At 37.2% G+C, this 21768-nt stretch overlaps 1 protein-coding gene across 4 annotated transcripts in view; it reads left to right on the forward strand.

Annotated features, from left to right (window-relative positions):
- Nucleotides 1-21768, forward strand: part of RAP1GDS1 (Rap1 GTPase-GDP dissociation stimulator 1) — a 92617-nt gene that overhangs the window by 50356 nt on the left and 20493 nt on the right. For 2 of the 4 annotated variants that reach the window (XM_071431664.1, XM_071431665.1), the window contains 2 exons: nt 1904-2029; nt 14584-14730. In XM_071431664.1, the coding sequence (XP_071287765.1) occupies nt 1904-2029; nt 14584-14730 (273 nt within the window). The remainder of the gene's footprint in view (nt 1-1903; nt 2030-14583; nt 14731-21768) is intronic. The other 2 variants (XM_071431666.1, XM_071431667.1) reach the window with 1 other exon arrangement.

A 21768-nucleotide genomic window follows, 5' to 3' on the forward strand; every position in this document is an offset into this window, starting at 1 on the left:
TACTGAATGTTACTAGGACATGGCAAGACCAGTTTTAAAGACCAGATGTATCTGATATTTGTTTTGTTCATTACAATGGATACTATCACCATCTATCACACTATAGCATCTAGCCACAGTTCTAAAATGTTACAGTACCTTGGGAAGGTGGGTTAATTGTGCTCACATCTATCTTTTCTTGGACCTGTGTAAGTGTACAGATATTGCTGATTCTTCTTAACTGTGTGTTGATTGTATCAGAGTCATATCATCACATGATCATTGCTTACCTCCGACAATTCTTTAGCTAAAATAACACTGCAAGATTAAATACAAAAGAGACTAGATTTTGTAGTTACCAAAACATCAAAGAACATTGTAATAGGTGCAACAAAGAGAGTATTTGAGAAGATGTATTTGTACTTCAAGCATTGTATGAAATCTCTGAGTTATTGGCATGAGGAATTCTGTTGATCCAGAATCAGAAAAATTTTCTCATCTGTTTTTAGGGGGATTGTACACCCTGGTTCATTCTGTCTCATAGATGATTAAGTTACACAAAGGTTAACTGACTCTGAAAGATCCAATATTGTTTAGGATCAGAAAGAGACATATCTTGCCCCTCTACTCAGCCCTGGTGAGGCTGCATCCTGATTAGTGTCCTGTTTTGGGCTCTTCTGTACAAGAGAGTCCTGGAGCAGGTCCAGCAGAGGCTACAAGGGTGACAGGAAACTGGAGCATCTGTTACAAGGAAAGGCTGAGGGAGCTGGGTCTGTTCAGCCTTGAGAAGAGATGACAGAGAGACAGAGAGGGGACCTTACCAATGTATGAGGAAGAACTACTTTATTGTATGGGTGACCAAGCACTGCAACAGATTGCCCAGAGGGGTTGTGGAGTCTCTTTCACTGCAGATATCCAAGAACCATCTGGATGCAATCCTATGCCCTGTGCTCTGAAATGACCCTGCTTAAGCAGGAAGGTTAGACCAGATGAGCCATTGCAGTGCCTTCCAATCTTATCCACTCTGTGATTCTGTGATAATTTGCAGTTCAGAGCAAATCAAAAATATATTGACCATTTGCCTTACAATACTACATCTCTAAAGGGTGCTCTTTAGTAAACTGTGAAATAACACTGGTGTTATCAAGTGGTTCCTTCTATAAACCACCTTTTTAAAATGTGCAGCACAGTGTCTGCCTGGCTGTATCTCCTTCTGCAGAACTGCCATTTATGTCTCTGACACCAGGATAGTTCTCTATGACTTGCACAGATGTAAAATAATTCTTTGGTTCTCTGTGGTAAAGCAGGAAGGAAGGGCAGAGAGCTTCCCAGTGGATGGGTCCTCTATCTTTTCTCCCATGGTGGGTATCTGTTAGATTGTGGAAAGCCACAGGCCTTTGGGCTCACATAAACTCTTGTATTTCTCATTCTGTTTTTCTGTTCTTTTCTTCACCTTTGAAATAAAAGCCTGTTACTTTTTTTTTTAATCTCTTGAAGCAAAAGCTTTTCTGGAATTCTAATTAAGGCAATAGAGAGTAAAAAATGCTGCTCTAGAATACTAGTTTTAAGTAATCTTTTGTGTTATTTAGAAATTCTAGTTTATGTTGAATTTGTTGTGAATTCACTTTTCTTTGCAGCACTTCTTTGTGATGCTAAAAATATGCTTAGTCTGATCTATGCTAAATTAGTTTCCATGGAAGTCAATTAATGCCCTTAATTCCTTCTAAATTAGCAAATAATGGAAAGAATTAAGCCCAAATCCTGACTTGGGCTTATTCTCTAGAAACTTACATGAGAATTTACACTGTTTGTCTGTGCGTGTGTTTAAGGCACACAAAAGGCCCAGTTGCCAGGCCAGTGTAGCTGGAATTGATGGGATTGGGAATAGCTGGCCTGGCGTTAAGAGGCTTTGCTTTATTTGCAGAATTCATGCGGAACCCCTGTGTGGATGCTGGGCTGATCCCTCCCTTGGTGCAGCTGTTAAACTGCAAAGACCAGGAAGTTTTGCTTCAAACAGGACGTGCCCTGGGCAATATATGCTACGATAGCCGTGAGTGTTGAAATCTGCTCTATTTTGTACTTGCTCTTGTTGAAGGGAGGGGAGTGTTTTGGTGTTCTGTATATTGTGTGCTGCAGGGTCATTTTCCTCTTTTCTTGGTTTTTATTTACCCCATGATTCTTCTGATTGGATGAGAAAATTGAACATCACACTTGCATAATGCTTTTGTGACAGAAAGATTAAAACATGTTTTCAATATTGTAATACAACTGGATATAAAATAGAAAGGTTTTCTGATCCTGGATTTGTTTTTTGGGGTTTTTTTTTTCAAACATAGTTAACTGGGTTTTTAAGGAGCAGATGCTACATATGCAGAGGCACTGAACAGTTAATTTTTCCTCAGACAGAATGTGTTGGAATGGAACAGAGTCAGAATGGAACATTCATATTCTAACCAGTCTCAAATCTGTGCAGAGCTGCATATGTGGCTGAAATGATGCCTGAGTTATGTTGCTGATTCTCAAAATTCTTACGTGGCCAATCAGTTGCTCCAGGATTACATATTTGTATTTTTGGTAGTCAAGGGCAGGGGGGGGGGGGGGACGACGGGGACACATTGGTTAGGCTTTTTAGCTTTTTATGGGCACAATAAATTTTTACAATGAGAAGCAATGGAGATTTGAAATGCAAGTGTGACTGCATGTGCTGATTACATGCATGGATGCGTCATCTGCAAAACCAAACCAGCGGTTGCAGCGTTTTGAAAATGCAGCCTCATTATCCCTCACTTCAAAATTTTGAAAAAAACCTGTGCACAATAAATATGGTGCAGAAGCAGACACACCAGGAACATGTTGCACATGAAGGAATTATGGATGTCTGCAGATGGGAAGTGAGATGAAATTGTAAAATCATTTTGTTATCCTGAGAATTAGTGACTTATTTTATATGGTGAGAATTTTTCTGCATGCTATGTTTACCAAAAGTTCTGCTGTATGAATACTGACTGTAACCTTTCTCCTTGCTATGTTTTTCATCTGAGTTTGAAAATTTACATTTTATGTTGTTCTAAATTACCTTGCCTTTAAACTCAGGGAAGTTAATCCTATATTGGCATTTCCAGTTACAGACAACTACTGCTTGAGGATGTTAATGTATAATTCTTTCATTTAGGCTTTTTTTTAAGGTGACCAATCAGCTGAATAGCTGCTTCCCAATGGAAACTTCACAAAGAATCTGTTAAGCTTCCTATAACATAATTTATTTACTATATTCTGTTTCAGGATTATATATGAGATCAAGGTCACTCTCAGGTGCACTGGTTTATTTCATATAAGTAAAATCTATGTAATTTTTCATGTCGTTATTGTTCATCCCACATTTTTTCATGAAACACAGTAACGGCACATAGAAATGGTTTTGTAGCGTCAGGTTTTATGTGGACACTACTGGCTTTTACATTGCAGAATTTATCCTGTACAGAAAACTGTATTACTCACTTTGTGTTATCCTTCTGTGGAGCAAAGCTAGCACTGATAAAATCTACAGTAGGCAGTGCTGTGTTCTGTGTGCCATGTGTTGTCGTGCTCCTGTGGGAGGACAGTCACTACCTTCCCCGTGTATGTGAATAAAATTAATGAGTAAAGTGTAATAAAATGTGACAAAAATCAAGGTTAGCATATTGGATTTGAGTGGAAGAGACTATTTACAGTGCTTAGTTATCACATCCATCCTATCTGACATTTGCTGTTAACTTAATGTGTAATTATTAAATATTTATGCATTCTATCCTAATTTTTTCTTTAGGACAAATACTTTCACTATGCTTATTACTAGAAAATATAGTATATTTCAGCTTCTTACTATTGGTTTTCCCTAATAAGGAGATATAAAGTATAACAAAGACAAGATGTGGAAGCTGGTAGTTCTTAATAAAAATGCAACATATTCATAGTATTTTTTTTTCCAATTGAGACAAAAGCATCTGTTACCCTTCTGGTAATCGTGATTTGTATAAGAACTTAAAATACATCAGTAACTAGATTTTTCCAATTACATGAACTTTTTTTTTCAGTGCTACTGGCCATGTTACTATAACATGCAGCAATGAGGAATATCTCTATGTCCTAAATCAATGTTAGGCTGAGCCTATGCAATAAAGTCCATATTGGCTCATGATGGTCTCATAGCAGTATTTCTTTATATTGAAAGCCCAGTTGTCCTGTATTTCATCCCAGCAAGCATGGATCACTTTGTTTAGTGACAGCTTGTGCCAGAGTGGGTTAATCAGGTCTCTATTTCTGAGAGGAGTTGGCATGGTGCAGGATGAAAGTTGTGGGACAAACAGCTGCTTCTGCAGGGAAATCCCCTTAAAACTGGCCTTGAAGAGGAGAAGGATGGCCTGAATTGTTTTTCCAAAGGAAAATGGCAGTGGTTCCTCAGTGTTCACAGATCCCAGAGTTGCTGCATGAAGGCAAGACTATTTCCTAAGTTCAGGAGTGGCTACTCCTAGAACACAGCTACCATGGAAAGGTAATTCATGACTAAGTGCCAATGCTGAAAGAGATTTAGTACCTTTCACAAGTTAAAGGTGAATTATACCTGGACAAAGACCTCACTGAAAAGATTCATTTCCTCACAGAAAACATGATATGAAAACCTGTTGACTTACTGATAGATTTTCTTGTCTGTTATGTTTGGGGTAGACCTGTTATTGTCTGGGTGCTCACATGTGTTGGCCCTCAAAACCCTACTTAATTACCTATTTGAACATGGGAGAAAATACAGAGCATTAAATGCATTACATAAACAGTTAAAGAGGAAAAAATAGGTCAAACTTTTACCAAGCAGTCTTGAGAGCATCCTTTTTAAAGTATTTGTTTTGAAGAAATCTGTGTTATGTGAATCTCTGAACATCAAGAATACAAGCAAATATAATTGCAAAGCAGGGTAGAAGGAAGCTTTGTTAGTATTGATGAGGTTGTGGTCTCCCAGCCTTCCTCTTGTATGCAGAGATACAAGAAACAGTTGAGACAGATAAAAAGATTTTAAGTCAGAAGTAATGAATTGCAGACTGTCAGAAGCAACTGTATGCAGATTGTTCAGTGCAGCTCTACAGTTTAAGAACAGATACATTACTGCATGTTTCTGTACAGCCTGTAATTGTTCTAGACACTTTATCTAGTAAATGCCACATAACACCTCAGACCTCAAATTTTCATCAAAGCAGAAAGTGCAAACTAAAAAAATGGAGACGTGATCTCTCCTCTCTCCTGCTTTCTCCCCCATTGTATCTACAGCCTGTACCAAGTATAGTTGCTTGTACTTCCAAATTCCCACACAACAGAATCCTTGGCCTCATTCATGGGCAGAATTTTATCAGACCTATATTATTAGGTGCAAAGCTCCTAGCCCGTTCTTTCCTTTTAACCACCAGTTATGTGGTTTTGCTTATAATCAAAGCTCAATTCTTAGGAATTGTTCAGTCAGAGCATAACAGCTATCCTAGCTGCTTCACCACTCTTTATTCATGAGTCAAACTACAGGTACCTTTCTAGTGTCTGTCTTTTCCATCCCCTCCTGTCGTTCCTCCCAGTGCTGCTTTTTTAGGAAGTTTGCCCTTTAAGGGATATTACAGAGGTACAGATGTTATAAATAATGGATACCTCCCAAACTCTTCTAAGTTCTCCCTGCACCTTGGCTCCACATGCAATGTAAAGATCTCATCTCCATTTTTTGAAAAGGTTATGTTCAATATGGTTCTTGCTGCAAAAAGCAATGTGTTAAGTCAGTGCAGAATGGCTAATTCTGCTGTAGATAAAGCCTAAGAATTATTTGCTACCATCAGCTCTGGCCATTGGGGTATTAAGTTAAAGCAAAGCATTATCCAAATCGCGCCTCCTGATCATGTAATGAACACCCTGGTGGATTAGTACGCCCTTCAGCTCTCTCTGGTGGCTTTTTTCACAGTAGGCTGGAAGAGTCTGGTGACTGGTCTCATGTGGCTGATCAAGCGCATGGGGGACAGGGAAACTGAGACTACAGTTTTCAACTTAGGCCTACTTTCTTGCAAGACCAACAAAACAATGTGGGAGAAAGAGAAAACCTGTCTGTAGCCAGGTCTCTCTCCTACTCTGACACCCCCCACACCAGTGCAGTTTGTCTAGGTGAAAGATCAGGCCAATCAAATAAGTTTTATCAAGAATTTTAGTGGATGATGATGCTATATTAAATTAGTAGTATTTTCTTAGCAAATAATAGCCTCACAATATTTTTTATCATGAAGTTTGCAATGCACATACTATCCTAATCTCAGTTATCTTTGCACAGGTAACTTGTTAAATACTTCAGTTCTGAAGTGATTGACAAACTATTTTTCTGTGTTTTTATATAGCACTGTGCACACGATAGAGGCTGCCATACTTATGCTATAAAAGTGATAATCTAAGAGGAAGTGAAAGGCTGGGATATTTAGGGCCTGACTCAGAAGCCATACAAACTAGAGGGAGGCATTCTGATTGACTTCAGTTGCGATTAGATTAAGCTCTTACCCATTAGAAAATATTTCCTTCTTGCTGTTTAGAGCATTCACATATTCTGAAAGCTAGCAAAGGAAATTAAGCTCTCCATATATCTTGTAATGGAAATGAAAAATTTCCCATTCTGTCCTTCCATAATATACATATTAATGGTAGTGTTTAGAGACCTTGTGTAATCCAGAAATTACTTCTTTTTGTACCACAGCCTTGTTTCTTCATGAAACCGCCAGCTTGGGTACATGTTCTTAGCAACCATACTTGATATGTAAGCATCTTATACAGCTGGAAAGAAGCTAAAAATGCCAGCCCATTCTGTATCTCCTCTGACAGCTGCTTATCTACTTTTCTCAGCAGGAGATTTATTGGGTCCTTTTCTCATTTCCCAAGCTGTATATTTCTTTGTTATCTATGCAGTCTTACTTGTATTGATGGCAAGCCTCCTAGCTGAATTTCAGCTACGTGGCCTTTCACATAAAATCAGATCCCTCTTCATCTCAGCCTCAACTCCAGAACATGAACATTTTATCACATCTTGTTAAAAAGATCTTATACATGCTATAAATTCCATAACCTCAGCTGCCTATTTTATAAGAATGTACAGATCTCTTGCAGAGTTCTGGTACAAAAGATTAAGTACAAAAATAAGAAACAGCTCAATTGTACAGTTGTGTTCTCTCAGGAGATGCGATTAATTTCAGATCTACAGGAGAAAATCAGACACTTTAAAATAAAACATACTGGAAAGAAGTCAAAATCAGTTTTCTTCAAAAAATGGCATAACCTTTTTCATTAACATATGGAAAACCAGCAGAATCCTACAACACAACTGATGTAGATAATGGTACACTACTGGCTAACCATTTTTATGAAGGTCACCCTGATTCATGCAGCTAGGCAGCATCTTAGCACGATTTTTCACTTATCATTGTACTAGATCCTAGCAAATGCACATGCCACCTACTAAGCTGTTTCCCAAGAAATACCAAGAAATCAAGACCAGAGTCTTTAAATTGTTGCTTGAAAACTGAGTGTTTTTCTTGCAGAGAATTCAAGTTCAAGGTTTTGACTGTACAGTAATAGTGCTTTACCTTTAGCATTACCATAGCATTTTTACTTCAGAGGTCCTTGATAGTGCAGGTTTTTCTCCAAGGCTCTGCACACAAGTATTGCATCAGCTGGAAACTAGAGTGTATGTATGCCAACATAATCTTCCTCCATAATATAGAGTTCTTGCTAGCAATTAATCATGAATGTTCTTAGGAAGCTGTTAAACAATATTATTCTAACTTCTTATTTTACAGCTGGCCTAAATGGAATCAGAATGGTGAGGAAATCTTTCTAGATCATCAGAAAAAAGACATTTGAGAGGTGATGCAAAACGTAATGAGTTTTCAGGATAGGGTCCTCCTAGGCTTCATGATTTGGGACAAATAGCACTGACCCCACACCCAGGACTTGCCTTAGCTGTTTGTAGATCCCAGATCCACTTATTACTTTTTCAATTCTTGGAATAATTGTCCTTCTTTTTCTAGCAGGGAAAGAAAAGTATCCTGGTAGAATCCACAAACATGCTTTATGGTTGATTCTTTTGCTTTTGTTTTATTTTCTCCTTCTTGGGCTTTTCCCAACCTATTCCAAATCCCCATGGGTTTCACACTTTCTGGGAAGACAGCTCCTCTGACTGCTTTGGTGGAGACCCACAGCTCATTTGGGCTCCTTTCAGTAGCAGCTAGCAGCACACCCCTGTTCTACACCATGACTGTGACCATGCCATGCTCACTTCACACCCTTCCTCTTGGAGAGTTTGAAGCTGAGACAACATTGCACTGCAGGCCTGGGAGTAGGAATTCTAAATAAATTGTGGTGTGTGGGTCTATTCTGTTAATAGCAAGAGATTCTATAAATGCTTTTTTTCCAGTGTAGAAAAACTGCCTGCTGTTTTACTGTGTAATTGGGTTCCATGATTTATTTTGTGCTGTATGAAATACTAAGATGGCTTCAGCTCTGACTTACTCTCATAAACCTAGAGTAATTTGTTTGACTGCAATGGAATTACTAAGGAGTTTCATAGAGTTATAAAATCAACTGAAGAGTCTGCTGTAAGCATATTGTATATGAAAAGGAAGGCAAAGCTACATTCAGCTTTGAGGACCTTTACCTGACTTCAGTATATCTACATAGAACATTCTCTTCTTCTCTAAGTTGGCTTCTTTAATTTCAAACAGAATTCGGTAGCAGTAATTACTACATTTTAATTACACACTGAAGTATCCTTGGAATCCAGAGCAAATTACTTGCCAATACTGAGTGTAGTAGTGTTGTATGTCTTGTTGCTGATAAAAACATTTCTGCTGCTGTATTAGAATATCAGATCCACTAGTAGCATTTGACTGGAAGTAAATTATTGAAGTCTTGAGCAGTAAATTCATCACTGTTCTTTTGTCTGAAATAAGAAACAAATAATTTTTCTTGTATTAATATGACATAAGAGGAATATGACTAAGAAGCAAATGTTAATGAATTCTGGTCTTGAATCCAGCTTGCATTTGACTGCTACCTCAGCACAGCATTAGGGAGATTTCAATACCTGAACACTTACCTTTCCCTTCAAATGTTCTGCCAAGCTCCTGACTCTGTAGACAAAAGAAATCATGAAAGAGATTACGGCTTGATGGCACTGATATCCTGTGGTCCACACATTGAACATATTATGAAGAGTCTACCAAAAATATCCCTAGATTTCTGTTTGGATACATTTAAAAATTGTATTTGTTTGTTAGTATAAACTAATTGCATAAGAGGGCCAATACACTGCTGCATCAGTTGTCATCAGCCAAAAAAATTGCTGGCAACAGTTTTATCCAAAAAGATCAACTCTGCCTATTTTCAGTCCTTGAAGGGGCTGTATTAAAAGATAATGTTCTCCTAATTTACTGTTTACATATGTATTATTTTAGCAATTATTCTAAAAGAATAACTTATCAAACAGCACCTTCAATGCTTACCCTTAGGGCTAAGGATAGCTGCCAGCATTTTAAGATGAACTGACTACAGGACAGTTCTGTTATCTGAAGCAAACATAACTAATTCAAGATTGTTTTTTTCTTTATAAAGCAAAACTTTTAAGATTATGTTGATTGATTTTAACCAGTAAGCAAATAAAACAAAACAGTATTTCTGGTAATCAGCATTATAATTCCTAAAGGAATTAATAAAGGAAAGGGAAGTTGCAGTACAAGACAGAGCAATCCCAAAAATTATCTTTCAAATTATTAAAGCGTGAATCTCAAAATACAGTATTGCTGTGTAATGTCCCTCTTGGACATTGCCCAGAAGATATGGAAAAAGCAGCAAACAAAGGTAGTGTGGTATAATCACATGAAGCTTTCTTTCCTTGAAAAATAAAATTAATGAAATGCTACTGTGTGTGTTGTGTAACAGGGTTGTGGTCTGTAGTCATGCAGTCAGAGACCTGACAGGGGCAGTGACCAAAAAGCATACACAAACCAGACTGAAGATAAAAAGTAGAGTCAAGTGTTAAAACTGAATGACAGAATTGTGTGGAAAGTTTTAATCTTACAGTGTTCAGGCAGAGAAAGAAAAGGTGAAGTCCCAGTTTATCTAAGGGGCAGTATTTTTCTAGTGTCTACATAGGTAATGTCATTTACACTAGCTCAAGGTTTGCCATTGCTTTTTGAATATTTCCTTTCTTTTTTTCCACATGTGACCAGGATTTTTTTTCTTTGGAGTTCTACTCCTGCAGTTTTTTCCTTACACATGTTTGTAATATTTGCCACATCATAATTTCTTTGCAGCAGCCAGTTTGCTATCAGACCATTATGGTTTCAGGTGAAAGAATAAGCAGCAGGAGCAAATGAGTGCCTCACCACAAAGGTCTTGCAGAGACCTAATTAAAAAACAGGGGAAAATAAAAATAGAACACGTAGAAAGAACAGTCCCTCCAACCCCCCAACTTGGGCTAATGTTTTTCTTATTGTAATTAAGAAAAGCAAGAAAGAGTTATCTGTAAAGCACTGTCCAATCTAAGCAATATTTTGGTCAAAAAATGCAGGATTGTAGCTAAAAGCAATAACGATGAAGTAATTAAAGTAAAATGGCAGTATGTCACTTAAATGATTTGATCATTACACAAGTAAAAAGAATTTTTAAATAAATACTGTATTTTTCCCATGTCACCCAAATTTGCTGTCTTGGCAATTTGGTCTATACAAATCAGGGACCTTGATCATTCTGATGATCTTTTCCTCCCTGACTTGCACCATTTATACCAATGCATCTATTTAAACCAATAAACTTGTGCAGAACATGAACTGGGGAAAGGATAATTCAGGTATCCAGTTGCAAGACAAAACTAGAACATTTCAAAGTATAAATCTGATACTTAAAGCCCAAAAGCTTATTTTTAGGAAATGCCATCAAATTATTTTCTAGCTGATCATCTGAGAAATGGGTGTATTTTTTAAGCCTAAATATTTTCTGATATCTCTTTCTATTATGGCACAGCCTTTTTTCCTGACTTAGATTTTTTTTCTTGTTAACATTTTGTGACTTAATGATTTGTTTTAGGGCTTGGTGAATTAGGGAAAAAAACTCGAGGGAAAGTGATGCAAACAGCTTGGGAAAAGTAAATTGAAACTGCTCTAAATGCTGCATTGTTAAGATTTAACAATCCCGTACATTAAAAAAGTTTGGTTGTTGACTTTGGGCAGGGTTGAGCAACAGAAAGATTAGACAAGACTATTCATAGAGGGAATGTCAACAGTTACAGTAATTTGATAATCTACTTAAAACCCTTTTTTTGCATAAAACTCCTTTGAACAACTCAGGATAGAAAAAGGGACTGTACTAATTCTTAGAGACAGTTGTGTTGAATTGGGCTAGAGAATATTGTGAAGTAATAACTCATCCTGTAATAAATCTTACTGTACATTTTACAGGGAAAAGAATCTGTCTGGTTTCTCAGGTTCTCATTCTGGCATCTTTAGACTGCATTACATGTACTTAAAAAAAGCTATACAGCATTGCCCTTTGTGAGCTGCAGAGAAGCATTTTTAAGCAGAAATGTGAATGCTGTCATTAAACTGTTCAATCACTGCTCTCATAGGAATAGAAAATGTTTATTTAAAAAGGTCACAGGGAAAAAAATTCAACACAGCTTCTGGGAGGCTTGGAAGCACATTAAGTGTGGGAGTTCATAGAGCTGCTGAACTGCAAGGTAATAGTTGGATTGAGAACAAGACTCAGCATGTTGGGGGCTTGTTTTGACTGTAAACGATCTGGAGTTTGATGAGTATTCTAGTGTGCAAAATCTGTTCCTTAGCGACAGAGGACTAGTGAGAAGCGAGTTGGTGAAATGCACACGAAGCATTCTGAGTCAGGACTACACTTTCTGCTTGGGGATGCTGCAGAGTGTCACAGCAGTGCTGGCAGTGGGTAGGCAGGACCTTCAGGGTTTTCCTCCAACATCTGGCACAGGATTCTTTGTGGCCTTGCACTAATGAGCTGAGTTAATCCTCTTGGGCAAAGAAGGCAGCACCAGGAGATCCTAATTATAGCACTCACCCAGGTCTGTTCTTTACTCAGCTGCCTGGGGCAGAGAAGCAGCTCCAGCATGGGAAAGAGGGAGCGCAACAAACTCAGTTATGGCATCTCCTTTACAAGTCTGCCAGCATATGCAGTCCTGTCAAAGGCTGGCTCTTACAGCCTGCCACCTTCTGAGGTTCATTTGTAACTAACTTTTTGAGTGTACCATAAGGCCAGACATTTCTTGGAGTGAGATTTGTTTCTGAATCTTCCTGCTTTACTTTTGCTGCCTGTACAGCAGAAGCTGGTGATCTGTTTACTTAACAAAAACATTGTGTGGATAAGAGTTTTGTCATGTATTTGAAGTGAGAGACTGTGCAGCAGTTTTTAACAAACCAGAGATATTTTAATTTAAAGGATACATGACTTAAATTTTTCATAAAATATTATCACACAGTAATTTTCAGTAGAGTTCTGCCAAATGCTGTCCAGGTAAGGAACTTGGCTTGTAACTATCTTTTTTTTGTGTTTTAACACTTGTTTCCAAACACTCACCAAACTCTACCTTTCTATTATCCTTTGCTTACATATTTTACATGTAGTTCATCAACATCAAGACACCAAGTTGAGCTTGATTCTTACCTGAATTTACCATCTTTGTTTGTTGATTTAAGTTGCATGATAGTAATTTGAAGATCACATTCAGTCCATCTGATCCAGAATCAGTGATTCAGTTTCATTTTGCATACCTGTTTTGATTCACAGAACAGATGAGTTAAATACAAAATCATGTATTTACATAAATTTTCTAGTAAAAAATACCAGAAGAGGATAAATAAAGCAGAATGCTTGAATATTCCAACCCAAATTACTTTTTATTCTCTGCTGATTTGGTACATGTAAGCACTGAGTCTAAGCACCTGACTATATTGTTTCACTGTATTTTGATGTAGGACTTCCTTTTGTTTCAGCATTACAGCTATGTTTGTTATGGCATCAAGGATCTAAGAAATTTCTTTTCTGTTTGTCCTTTTTTTAATAGTTGCTACTTGACACAGAGTCCTACCTTGAATTTAAATGCTTAATAGATTATAATTTCTCCTTTTTCAAAATGAACTAGACATGCCAGCAGCAAAACACAGTTTTTTGACATCCTGATCCTGTCCAAGGTGGAAATAGTCATGGCAGTGAATTTATTCTGCAAAATTCTTTCTACTTTGTTAATAATTTAAGACCTGCCAAGAATTACCCTTCCTTCAGCTCCATTCAGCAAATTTTCTGAAGTCCTTATATGCAATACTTAGAATCCTGTTCTTTATATATAGTAAAGGGGTATATAAAGTTCATGAATGGTATTAACAAGAACTGGAAGATTTAGAAGTTTCTTTTTGCAGAGCAGTGGAACACTTTACAGTGGAAGATCATATTATAAATGTGCACAGCCTTGGGTTTCATGCTGAATATGTTGCAGAATGATGAAAACTTGGTGCTTGACTTGTGGGGATATGATGGGGAAAGAGAGGAGGGATGGTAGAGTGTGAATAACAAGGAGAAGAGGAGATTTGCTTTGGGGCCATGAAGAAATTGAGGAGAGGGCGTTATTTTTTCTTATATTGCAAAACTTTAGAGAGTCCCTCCTCCTTTTCCCCCCAAGGTTTTGTTTTCATCCAGATTTTCCAGCTGATTCCAGTGATAGCTCACATGGAAATCTCTCCTTTTGGAAGCCCTGGAATTTAGTTTATTGACTGTTGTCTATTGCTTATTTCTTACTGCTGGGGAAGGAAGCAGTATTGATGATTACTGTAATATAAGGCCTATTTTTCCTTTATTCCTACACTGTTGTGTCAAATCTGATTTGTTGTATAGGAAGAGTTCCATACAAAGATTATGATGTGTTATTTACAACCCTTCAGAACATTGTAGTCTTTTATAGATGCAGAGTAAATTTTTCTTTTAGCCATACAAAAAGTATCTGATAGTGGCATTAAATTTCAGCTACAGAAGTGCAGAGAACATGCTGTGTGGCAGACTGAGTGCATGAATAATTGCCACTGGGAACTAGCACCTCTGTCTGCTTTGTCCATTTTATTCCTCTTTTTGTTTTTAAGTAATGCAAGCAATTTATTTTCTGTATTTCAATTTCTTGATCTGTGTAACAGCAAGAGTAATTTACCTGTATATGGACTAAGCTGTGTCAAGTGCTCAGAACCTCCCTCTGGCAAAACTGAGTGCATCTTCAGACTATTATTTATCAGCTCCAGCAGCTCTGCCTCAAACACTGAACTCCTCTACAAAGGTATTAGTGCCAGGTGCTTAATCCTTTTTGTTGTAGGTGTTTAACTTTCCTAGCTCTGTTGCACTAAAAATTGGCCCTCAGGCATCTCTCTAGATGAATTTGACAACCCTGGTGGAATGACTTCACTCTGTTTAAAAGCTTCATTTTGTATGATTACTGTTACATTTGGGATTCGACGGTGGGGATTGGTTTCATTTTTTTTTTTAATGTAACTCTTTGTTTTACAGATGAGGGCAGGAACGCAGTTGACCATGCAGGTGGTGCACATATTGTAGTAGACCATTTAAGGTCACTGTGCAGTAAAACAGATCCAGCCAGTGAGAAGCTCTTGACTGTCTTTTGTGGCATGCTGATGAACTATAGCAATGAGAATGGTAAACAACACCGAAAGTTTGCTTTATGTCTACCAGGAGAACAACCCCAACAAAAAAAGATAAAAAGTTAAAATCATCTGTAGGTTTACATTGAGGATGCTTAACACTAAGTTATTCTGATGAGATCAGGGACCTAATTCACATATACAATTTTCTGTTTCAGTAAAATTATGTTCCCAAAAATACTAGATATATTCCTGACACAATTCCATATAACATAAATTGTGTGAAGTTTTAAGATCAGCATCTGGAATTTACTTCTTTGTCTAAAAGCAAAGCATAAAGATGCTTCACACAGATTTACAGAAGCTAATTAGAAGGCTACATTAAGTCCTCTCTCAAATAGTATCAACATCATAAGACTAATTTGTTTTAGATGTTCAGTGTTGTTAATTATTTAAGGGTGTATATGCCAAACAGTTCTCCTTGTGAAATCTATGTAAAACCATATCTTACATTGTTCTAAAATAAATGGGAAATCATTTATTGGTATGTTCAACACTGTTCCGTGTCTACAAATTATGTTTATGTTCATTATCCCATTAAGTGGAGATGTTTAGGGACTGGGACAAAAACATGAGAGTATATTAAATGAGAAACCCTTGACCAATGAGAGTAACACAATAGCATTCTACATTAGTTCTACAAACTAGTACCTAGCATGCTTCTGCACGCAAGTGTTTTAATGTGCCAAAATATATTTACAGTATTCACACATTTTCAAGTTTTCAAAATGAAAATAGGAATACATTAGGAAGGCTACAGAGAGGCTGTTCTCCTGACTTGCAATGGCACAGATTACAAATACAGTTAATAATTATATTGTTTTACATTTCCTAAATTGCAGTGTTTCATCTTAGGAACAAATATCTTCTTTATTATTTACTCACCATTTCCTGAAGGAAAGCACTTGCTAACTCACTTTCCAATCCTATGTCCCCAAAACTTTTCTACTTTACAGGATGGTCCATAGGCTTTATTGTATACATTTTTAATCTGCTTTATGATCTCTTCTAGCATAGTTTCCACATGTGTTTTCTGTGCCATCTCTCTGGAGATCTCAGCTCTTTGTGTTACTCATCCAGCTCCAAATATAACTGTTGTATGTGTCTCATCTCCTTCACTTGTTCTTACATTGGGTTTTTTCCTCCTCTTTTCTTTGTATTATGTAAGAATTCTTGTTTACAGTACTTCTTCCATCTTCTCTATATAGCAGCTTTCTAGTTCCTTCATTTCATAGAGTTTCCAGGAATTGTTTTGCTTGACCACTTTGCATGAGTATCACATTTATTATATTTCATCGTGTTAACTCAGTACTTTTCTTTGTTACAATATTTGGAGCAAATATATATTCTCACCTCTAAGCTACCAGAATGCTTTGTATTAATTAAGACTAATGAGCATACAGTAGACTTGGTAGCTCAAGACAGATGAATCTAGAAGCAATGTGTAGAGATACTGTTATCAGTTTTGCTTCAGTGACCAAGCTCCCAGCAGATCTTCTCTAGGAAAACTAATTATGAGATAAATCTCCCAAACAAGCAGCTTCTGAACAGCTTAACTGTTAGGAACATTGAATAAATGACTCATTCCATCTAGTGAGAGAGCTTATTCTGATGCAATCAATAAAGCAGTTGTGTGGTTCAGTGACAGCCAGGAGGATTCACTAGCTGCTCTCCTCTCTGCTAAAGGACATCTTTCATCTCACACTATTCACAGGAGCCACTGAAGCAGTGTCAGAAGTGAGAAATGCAGGAGTATTCAAAGCTCTTCGATCAGGGTGCTCACCAGCCCCGTGTTCTACCACCAGGGAGGAGTGCTGGAGTTTACCAAACCTCCACATTACCCCACACACACCTGGTTGTCTCCATGAGGAAGGGTCCCTTTTGTAGGAACTCAGCTCATGTTTGGCCCAGCATTCATGGGTAGACTGTGTAAGATTCGTGTCCTCTAGATTTGTGTCCTTCAGCACCTTCATAAAATGTGGCATCCTGATGTTAAATCATACAACTGCTAAGCCTTTCTTATTTTCACAAATTGTGAATTTGCTCACTGACTGGGGCAACCATTAAATTAAACCCCAAATAATATGACAAATCAATATTTAAAAAAAAAAAAAAAAAAAGTGATTTAGAGGACTAAATTTTTAGAAGAAAATTTAGTGTCCATACCTGTAGCATGTGAATACAGAATCAGGTAGTTGACCTCTCTTGCCAGTTTTAAGAGTCACGAGTACAATTGGAATGTAATTGTGAGCTGGTCTAAAAACATCACCTGTGGGCCACCGTGAATTTTCAGGCCAGCAGTCAGTGTTATCTAGGAGCCTGAGTCAACCACACACTTCCATGCATTGCAGCAGTAGGTGAATAATATTCTGACTAAATGCAGTTCTTTGCTGACCTGTTAAACATCAAAACAGAGATTGCCCTGACAGTTAATTGTAGTCACAACTTAGTGAATACCATTTTTGGGATTTACTTGCAAAGGTTTGATCCCAGCTACTTACAAAGAAGATAAAACACTGCACTGGTTTTGCTGAAGGATGAGCAGTAAGGGATTGCAGCCTAGAGTCACAGATTTCTTTGTCCGTAGTTATGGAAACCAATTGGACAAAAATAAAAGAAAATATATTAGGGAAGGAAGAAGTGTTTCAGTCTTTGCAATAGCACTTCTACATTCTCTTTTCATGTTTCTATAATCTTTTCCAGCTTGGCATGCTGTGTTAAAAAGTTACAGGTGGGGACTTGGAAGACTTCTTTAACTGCTCTTAATGACTTGCACTATTTTAATTTGTACTCGCTATCCAGATAAGGACCATTACACCACAGTTGGTTCTTAGTTGCATCTAATTATCTGTGAGCACCCTAATATTTTCTAATCATCAGCATTTTATGAGCAAAAGACTATATAAATTGTCGTAGTTGATTCCAAACGTTTTGCCATTCTCAGTCAGCTAATTGCCCTCTTTTTCCAATAGCTACTACTTTATTATTAGTAACTATCAACTGCTTTATTTTTTTAAACATGAGAGACTCAGTCTGGAGTACTTTAAGGGATTTATCACATATGAGTTTTACAAAAAAGGCAACTAAGGAGCAGCTACAAGGAAGACTTCCTTTTCCTAAACAGAACAAATTAATGGAGCATTCTTCTATCTCATCCAGTTTCTGGACACTCAGCTTGAAATTGTAACTCCAGTTATAACAGTGTTGTCTAAGCTTTAAAAATAGGAATCCTTTTACAAGGTTCTTGTGTCATCTGCTTGTGTTCAGGAATTATTTTTGCTTACTGTCTCTCAATTCTTTCTTTGCTTCCTTGGTATCTTATCATTTCAATAGTAACTACAATTGTGAAGACAAGAAACTCAAACTTTGGCATTTCTTGCAGCTCTTTTAAGCTTAAAAAAAAGTGCTGATATTTAATTGTACTGCTAGAAATTAGAGGGTTTTTTTTCTGATGGAACACATCCCTTTGCCTTCAGCCCAGGTTATCTCAACCCTTTTGTCATAATTTTATTTTACTATCCAAATTCAATCAGACACAAATAGCTCATCCCTGCTTTCAGTTATTAGCTTCTGTGTAGCCAATAATCTGCTTAAGAGCAAGAAGCAAAGCAGGCTTGGATAAAGAGGGGAAAACTAATAACTAATCTAATAAAACTAACAATCATATGCAAACACTCATGTAAAAGAGTTACAAATATGAATGGTTATTCTGCAGATCCCATAATCCTGTGAGGCAAGACTTTTTGCAAGTAAATGGGATCAGTCCATAAATTGTCTCTCGAGATCTCTAAAACAAACCAGGAAGGCTTTTTAAAGAAATGCAGAAATTATGGAAGAACTAGGCCAATTGGCTTATTAGATAGTCAAATTGGAGATCAGGAGTTAACTGGATACAGTATGCATGTGTGAAAGTATACGTACATTTACATATGTCAGCATATATATGTAGATAAAAATAATTACCTTTATAGATTGCTGCCTCATTTCATTTCATAGCAAACTTCAGTCTGTCGAGATTGTCTTTCCTTCAGCACCTTTGTAAAATGTGACAGCCTGAAGTTAAATCATACAACTGCTGAGCCTTTCTTATTCTCACAAAACTCTTAGCAACTGGAATGAATGTTGGTGTCTGATGTGCACTGTTGACCATCTGCAGAAGCTATGTAAATATGCAAGAAATGAAAGGGAGATTTATGGCACCATTATTATGGTCTGACGGCAATATTTCAGTAATGCTTCCTCCTAAGACTTACCTTTGCTAATTTTCATGCTTGTCATTTTGTTTCATTTACACCACAGCTAGAGATGCCTAGCATGCTCAAGACCTAAATATACTGAATTGCAAAGTAACCTAAAGTATGCAAAAGCAGATAAAAGTATGTTCCCTACCACAGTGAGATAATCAATAGAATCACTTTTATGTTCTGTCATGATTTAACATAGCTGTGGGGATTGCAAGCAGGTTTCTCTAGAGTATGAAATTATGCCATCAATTTCTACAAAACTAGTTTTCCTTCAGTATTATAATCACAGTTATTGATGGGACACAAATGATGAGGTGTTTTCTGAAACTCTTTTCAAAATCATGAATTAGCCTAAATCAGCATTTTTAACTAAAATGTCCCCAATAAAGTTTTCAATTTGGGATATTCTCCTCAGATCTTACTCTTTGGAGTTTCCATGTGTGTCACCGAAGGACATGGAGCCATTGAAATTCAAGTTTTAGGTAGGTAATTCTTTGTGCTGGCGCATGTATTGATTGCCTTTTATCTACCTGTATATGCATCTGTACAGCATCACTGTCAGTGCTTTTCAACCCAAAAGAACACACAGACATAGTGCAACACCTGATAGCAGTGTAAATTGTGGCTTTAAGTCATAAATTCAGGAGAGGCATTCAGTTTTTCATGCTTCCTGCTCTCTGTGCATAAAGTTCTGCTTAGGAAGTGGACAGAAGTGCTGTTTCATCCTGAAACAACGTTGCCTGGCATCATGGCTCACTTTAGTCCTGTGTCAGGCAACTGATTGTAGGATGGATGCATGTTTCCCCAAAATGGTCTCCTGCTCTAGTGGGGCATTTACAATTTCTGCAGTGAAAGGCCAAGATACACAATTAGTCCAAGTTACCTAGTCTGAGGTTTTCCTAGGGCAGAGAGAGAACTGCTGGCAGTTCCTCCAGCTGAGACGGAACCACTTGGATATTTTTAATTTATCTGAATTAAAAAGTGCTGTGGGTCTCCATACCAGTGAGATGCCTGATACTTTTCTCTTATATGCTTAATAGACTTTGCTAGAGAAAGAGCCTCCTGTTGGTGATAATGACAGATGTAAATGTCAGGTCTAGAATTTGTATGGCAAGCCCAGGCTTAAGTTTAAACATTGCAAATAGCTGCTGGCAGCCTTTTATTTTCAAAGGTCTTGCTTCCTTTGTGACTCACAGGGTTGCCCTGTCTTTGTCAAAGGAGAAAAATTAAAGTTTTAAATTAACACTTACTGCTGTTAAGGCAATGTTTACCTTATTGTCAATTCTTGTAATGCCATTCTTATCACTGTAGATATTTCCTGCACTCAGATGTCATCCTTCTACTCTGGGAAAATCAGACTGGTATGGAGTCTGGTATAATACCTGACATTTGACCCAATACAATTATTCTTTTTTAGAGTATGACTTCTTTCATTTTTTTAGTTTGGAAATTCTAGAGGTCCTTTAGTGAGTGCACTCTGTGCTCTCTTGAACAATGATATATCTTTCTATCTGACTCTTAAGATTCCTATTTCCTTTCAAAGATTATGTGGTTTCCCTCCATGCTTTTTATATATTTTGTATTAAGAAAGAGACAGCAGAACTAAAAACCTGCTGAAAATGGAGAGTTTATGCTTCTCATGTTGGAATGAAGTCCACAGAGATTGTCTCTTCATCCATTACAGTTGGATAAAAAGATTTTTAGAGTGACCAAAGGTATAGTCTAGTAACAAAACAATTTCTTTCCAAATAATTTTCTATGGCATTTGTGGTTTGTGTCTTTGTTCTCCCACTCTCCATGACGACCAGTTTTCCTTCAGAATTTTTAAGTGTTTACAGGGGACAATCACAAACCAAGGACAAAAACAGATTATTTACCAGTAACTTGAGTTCTCCTACACAACAATTTTCTCTGTAGAACCATTCCATCTCCCTCTTTCCCCAGGTTTCCTATTGAAAGACAGATTTTTTCCAGTCAGTTTGGAATGAAGTAGGAGGGTGTAGTAGTGACTCACACATCTGCCAGAGGTAAAATGGCATTCAATGCATGCGCTAGTACAATTTGTACTTACCTGAAATTTGACAACTTCAACAGCTCTTTGGTGTCTGACATGGCGTTCTCATAAATTTCACTAAAGACCACGAATCTGTGGAAGAGGTAATCCCTCCCCCCAAAAAAGGAAATTCAGTTACTGGTAAGTAATACAGTTTTTTAAAGATGTCAAGCCATAAGGATTCCTGCTTATCCCCAATAACCTGTAATAACCATGCCATTTAATTACTTGGTACACCTAATTCATAATTATTATCAAAGTATTTTATACTGAATACAAATGAGCTAAACATTCTGGAAGCTTTCATAATTTTCATTATATGAAAATTTCAAGGTTTTTTGAGAAAAAGAGATGATTCTAAATTTGCTAAACTTCAGATGTCATATGGTTTTATCTCCCTGTAAAAATCTGCTTTTTTTATGGCTCTGATGCCACAGATATAAGAATTCCAACTGATTTCAGTTGCCTAGAATTAATTCCTTAACAAGAAAACCACACTAAAAAAAACCCAACAACCAAACAAATGAAAAAACAAACAAACAAACAAACAAAAAAAACCCCACGCCACCCCAGAACTCACCAGCAGGGCTTGATCAAAAGCTAAATTAAGTAATACAGTTCTCTTGACATCACTGGGCTTTGGATCCTTGTCTTTTGAGTCTGTAACATTTAAACATAGTAGAAGTGCTTTAGAAACAAAGGAAAAAAAGATGCTTAGGAAAATTACTAAACAACA

The sequence above is a fragment of the Agelaius tricolor genome, unplaced genomic scaffold (genome assembly GCF_023055355.1).
Source record: "Agelaius tricolor isolate 1412-34295 unplaced genomic scaffold, bAgeTri1.0.p SCAF_8, whole genome shotgun sequence".
NCBI lineage: Eukaryota > Metazoa > Chordata > Aves > Passeriformes > Icteridae > Agelaius > Agelaius tricolor.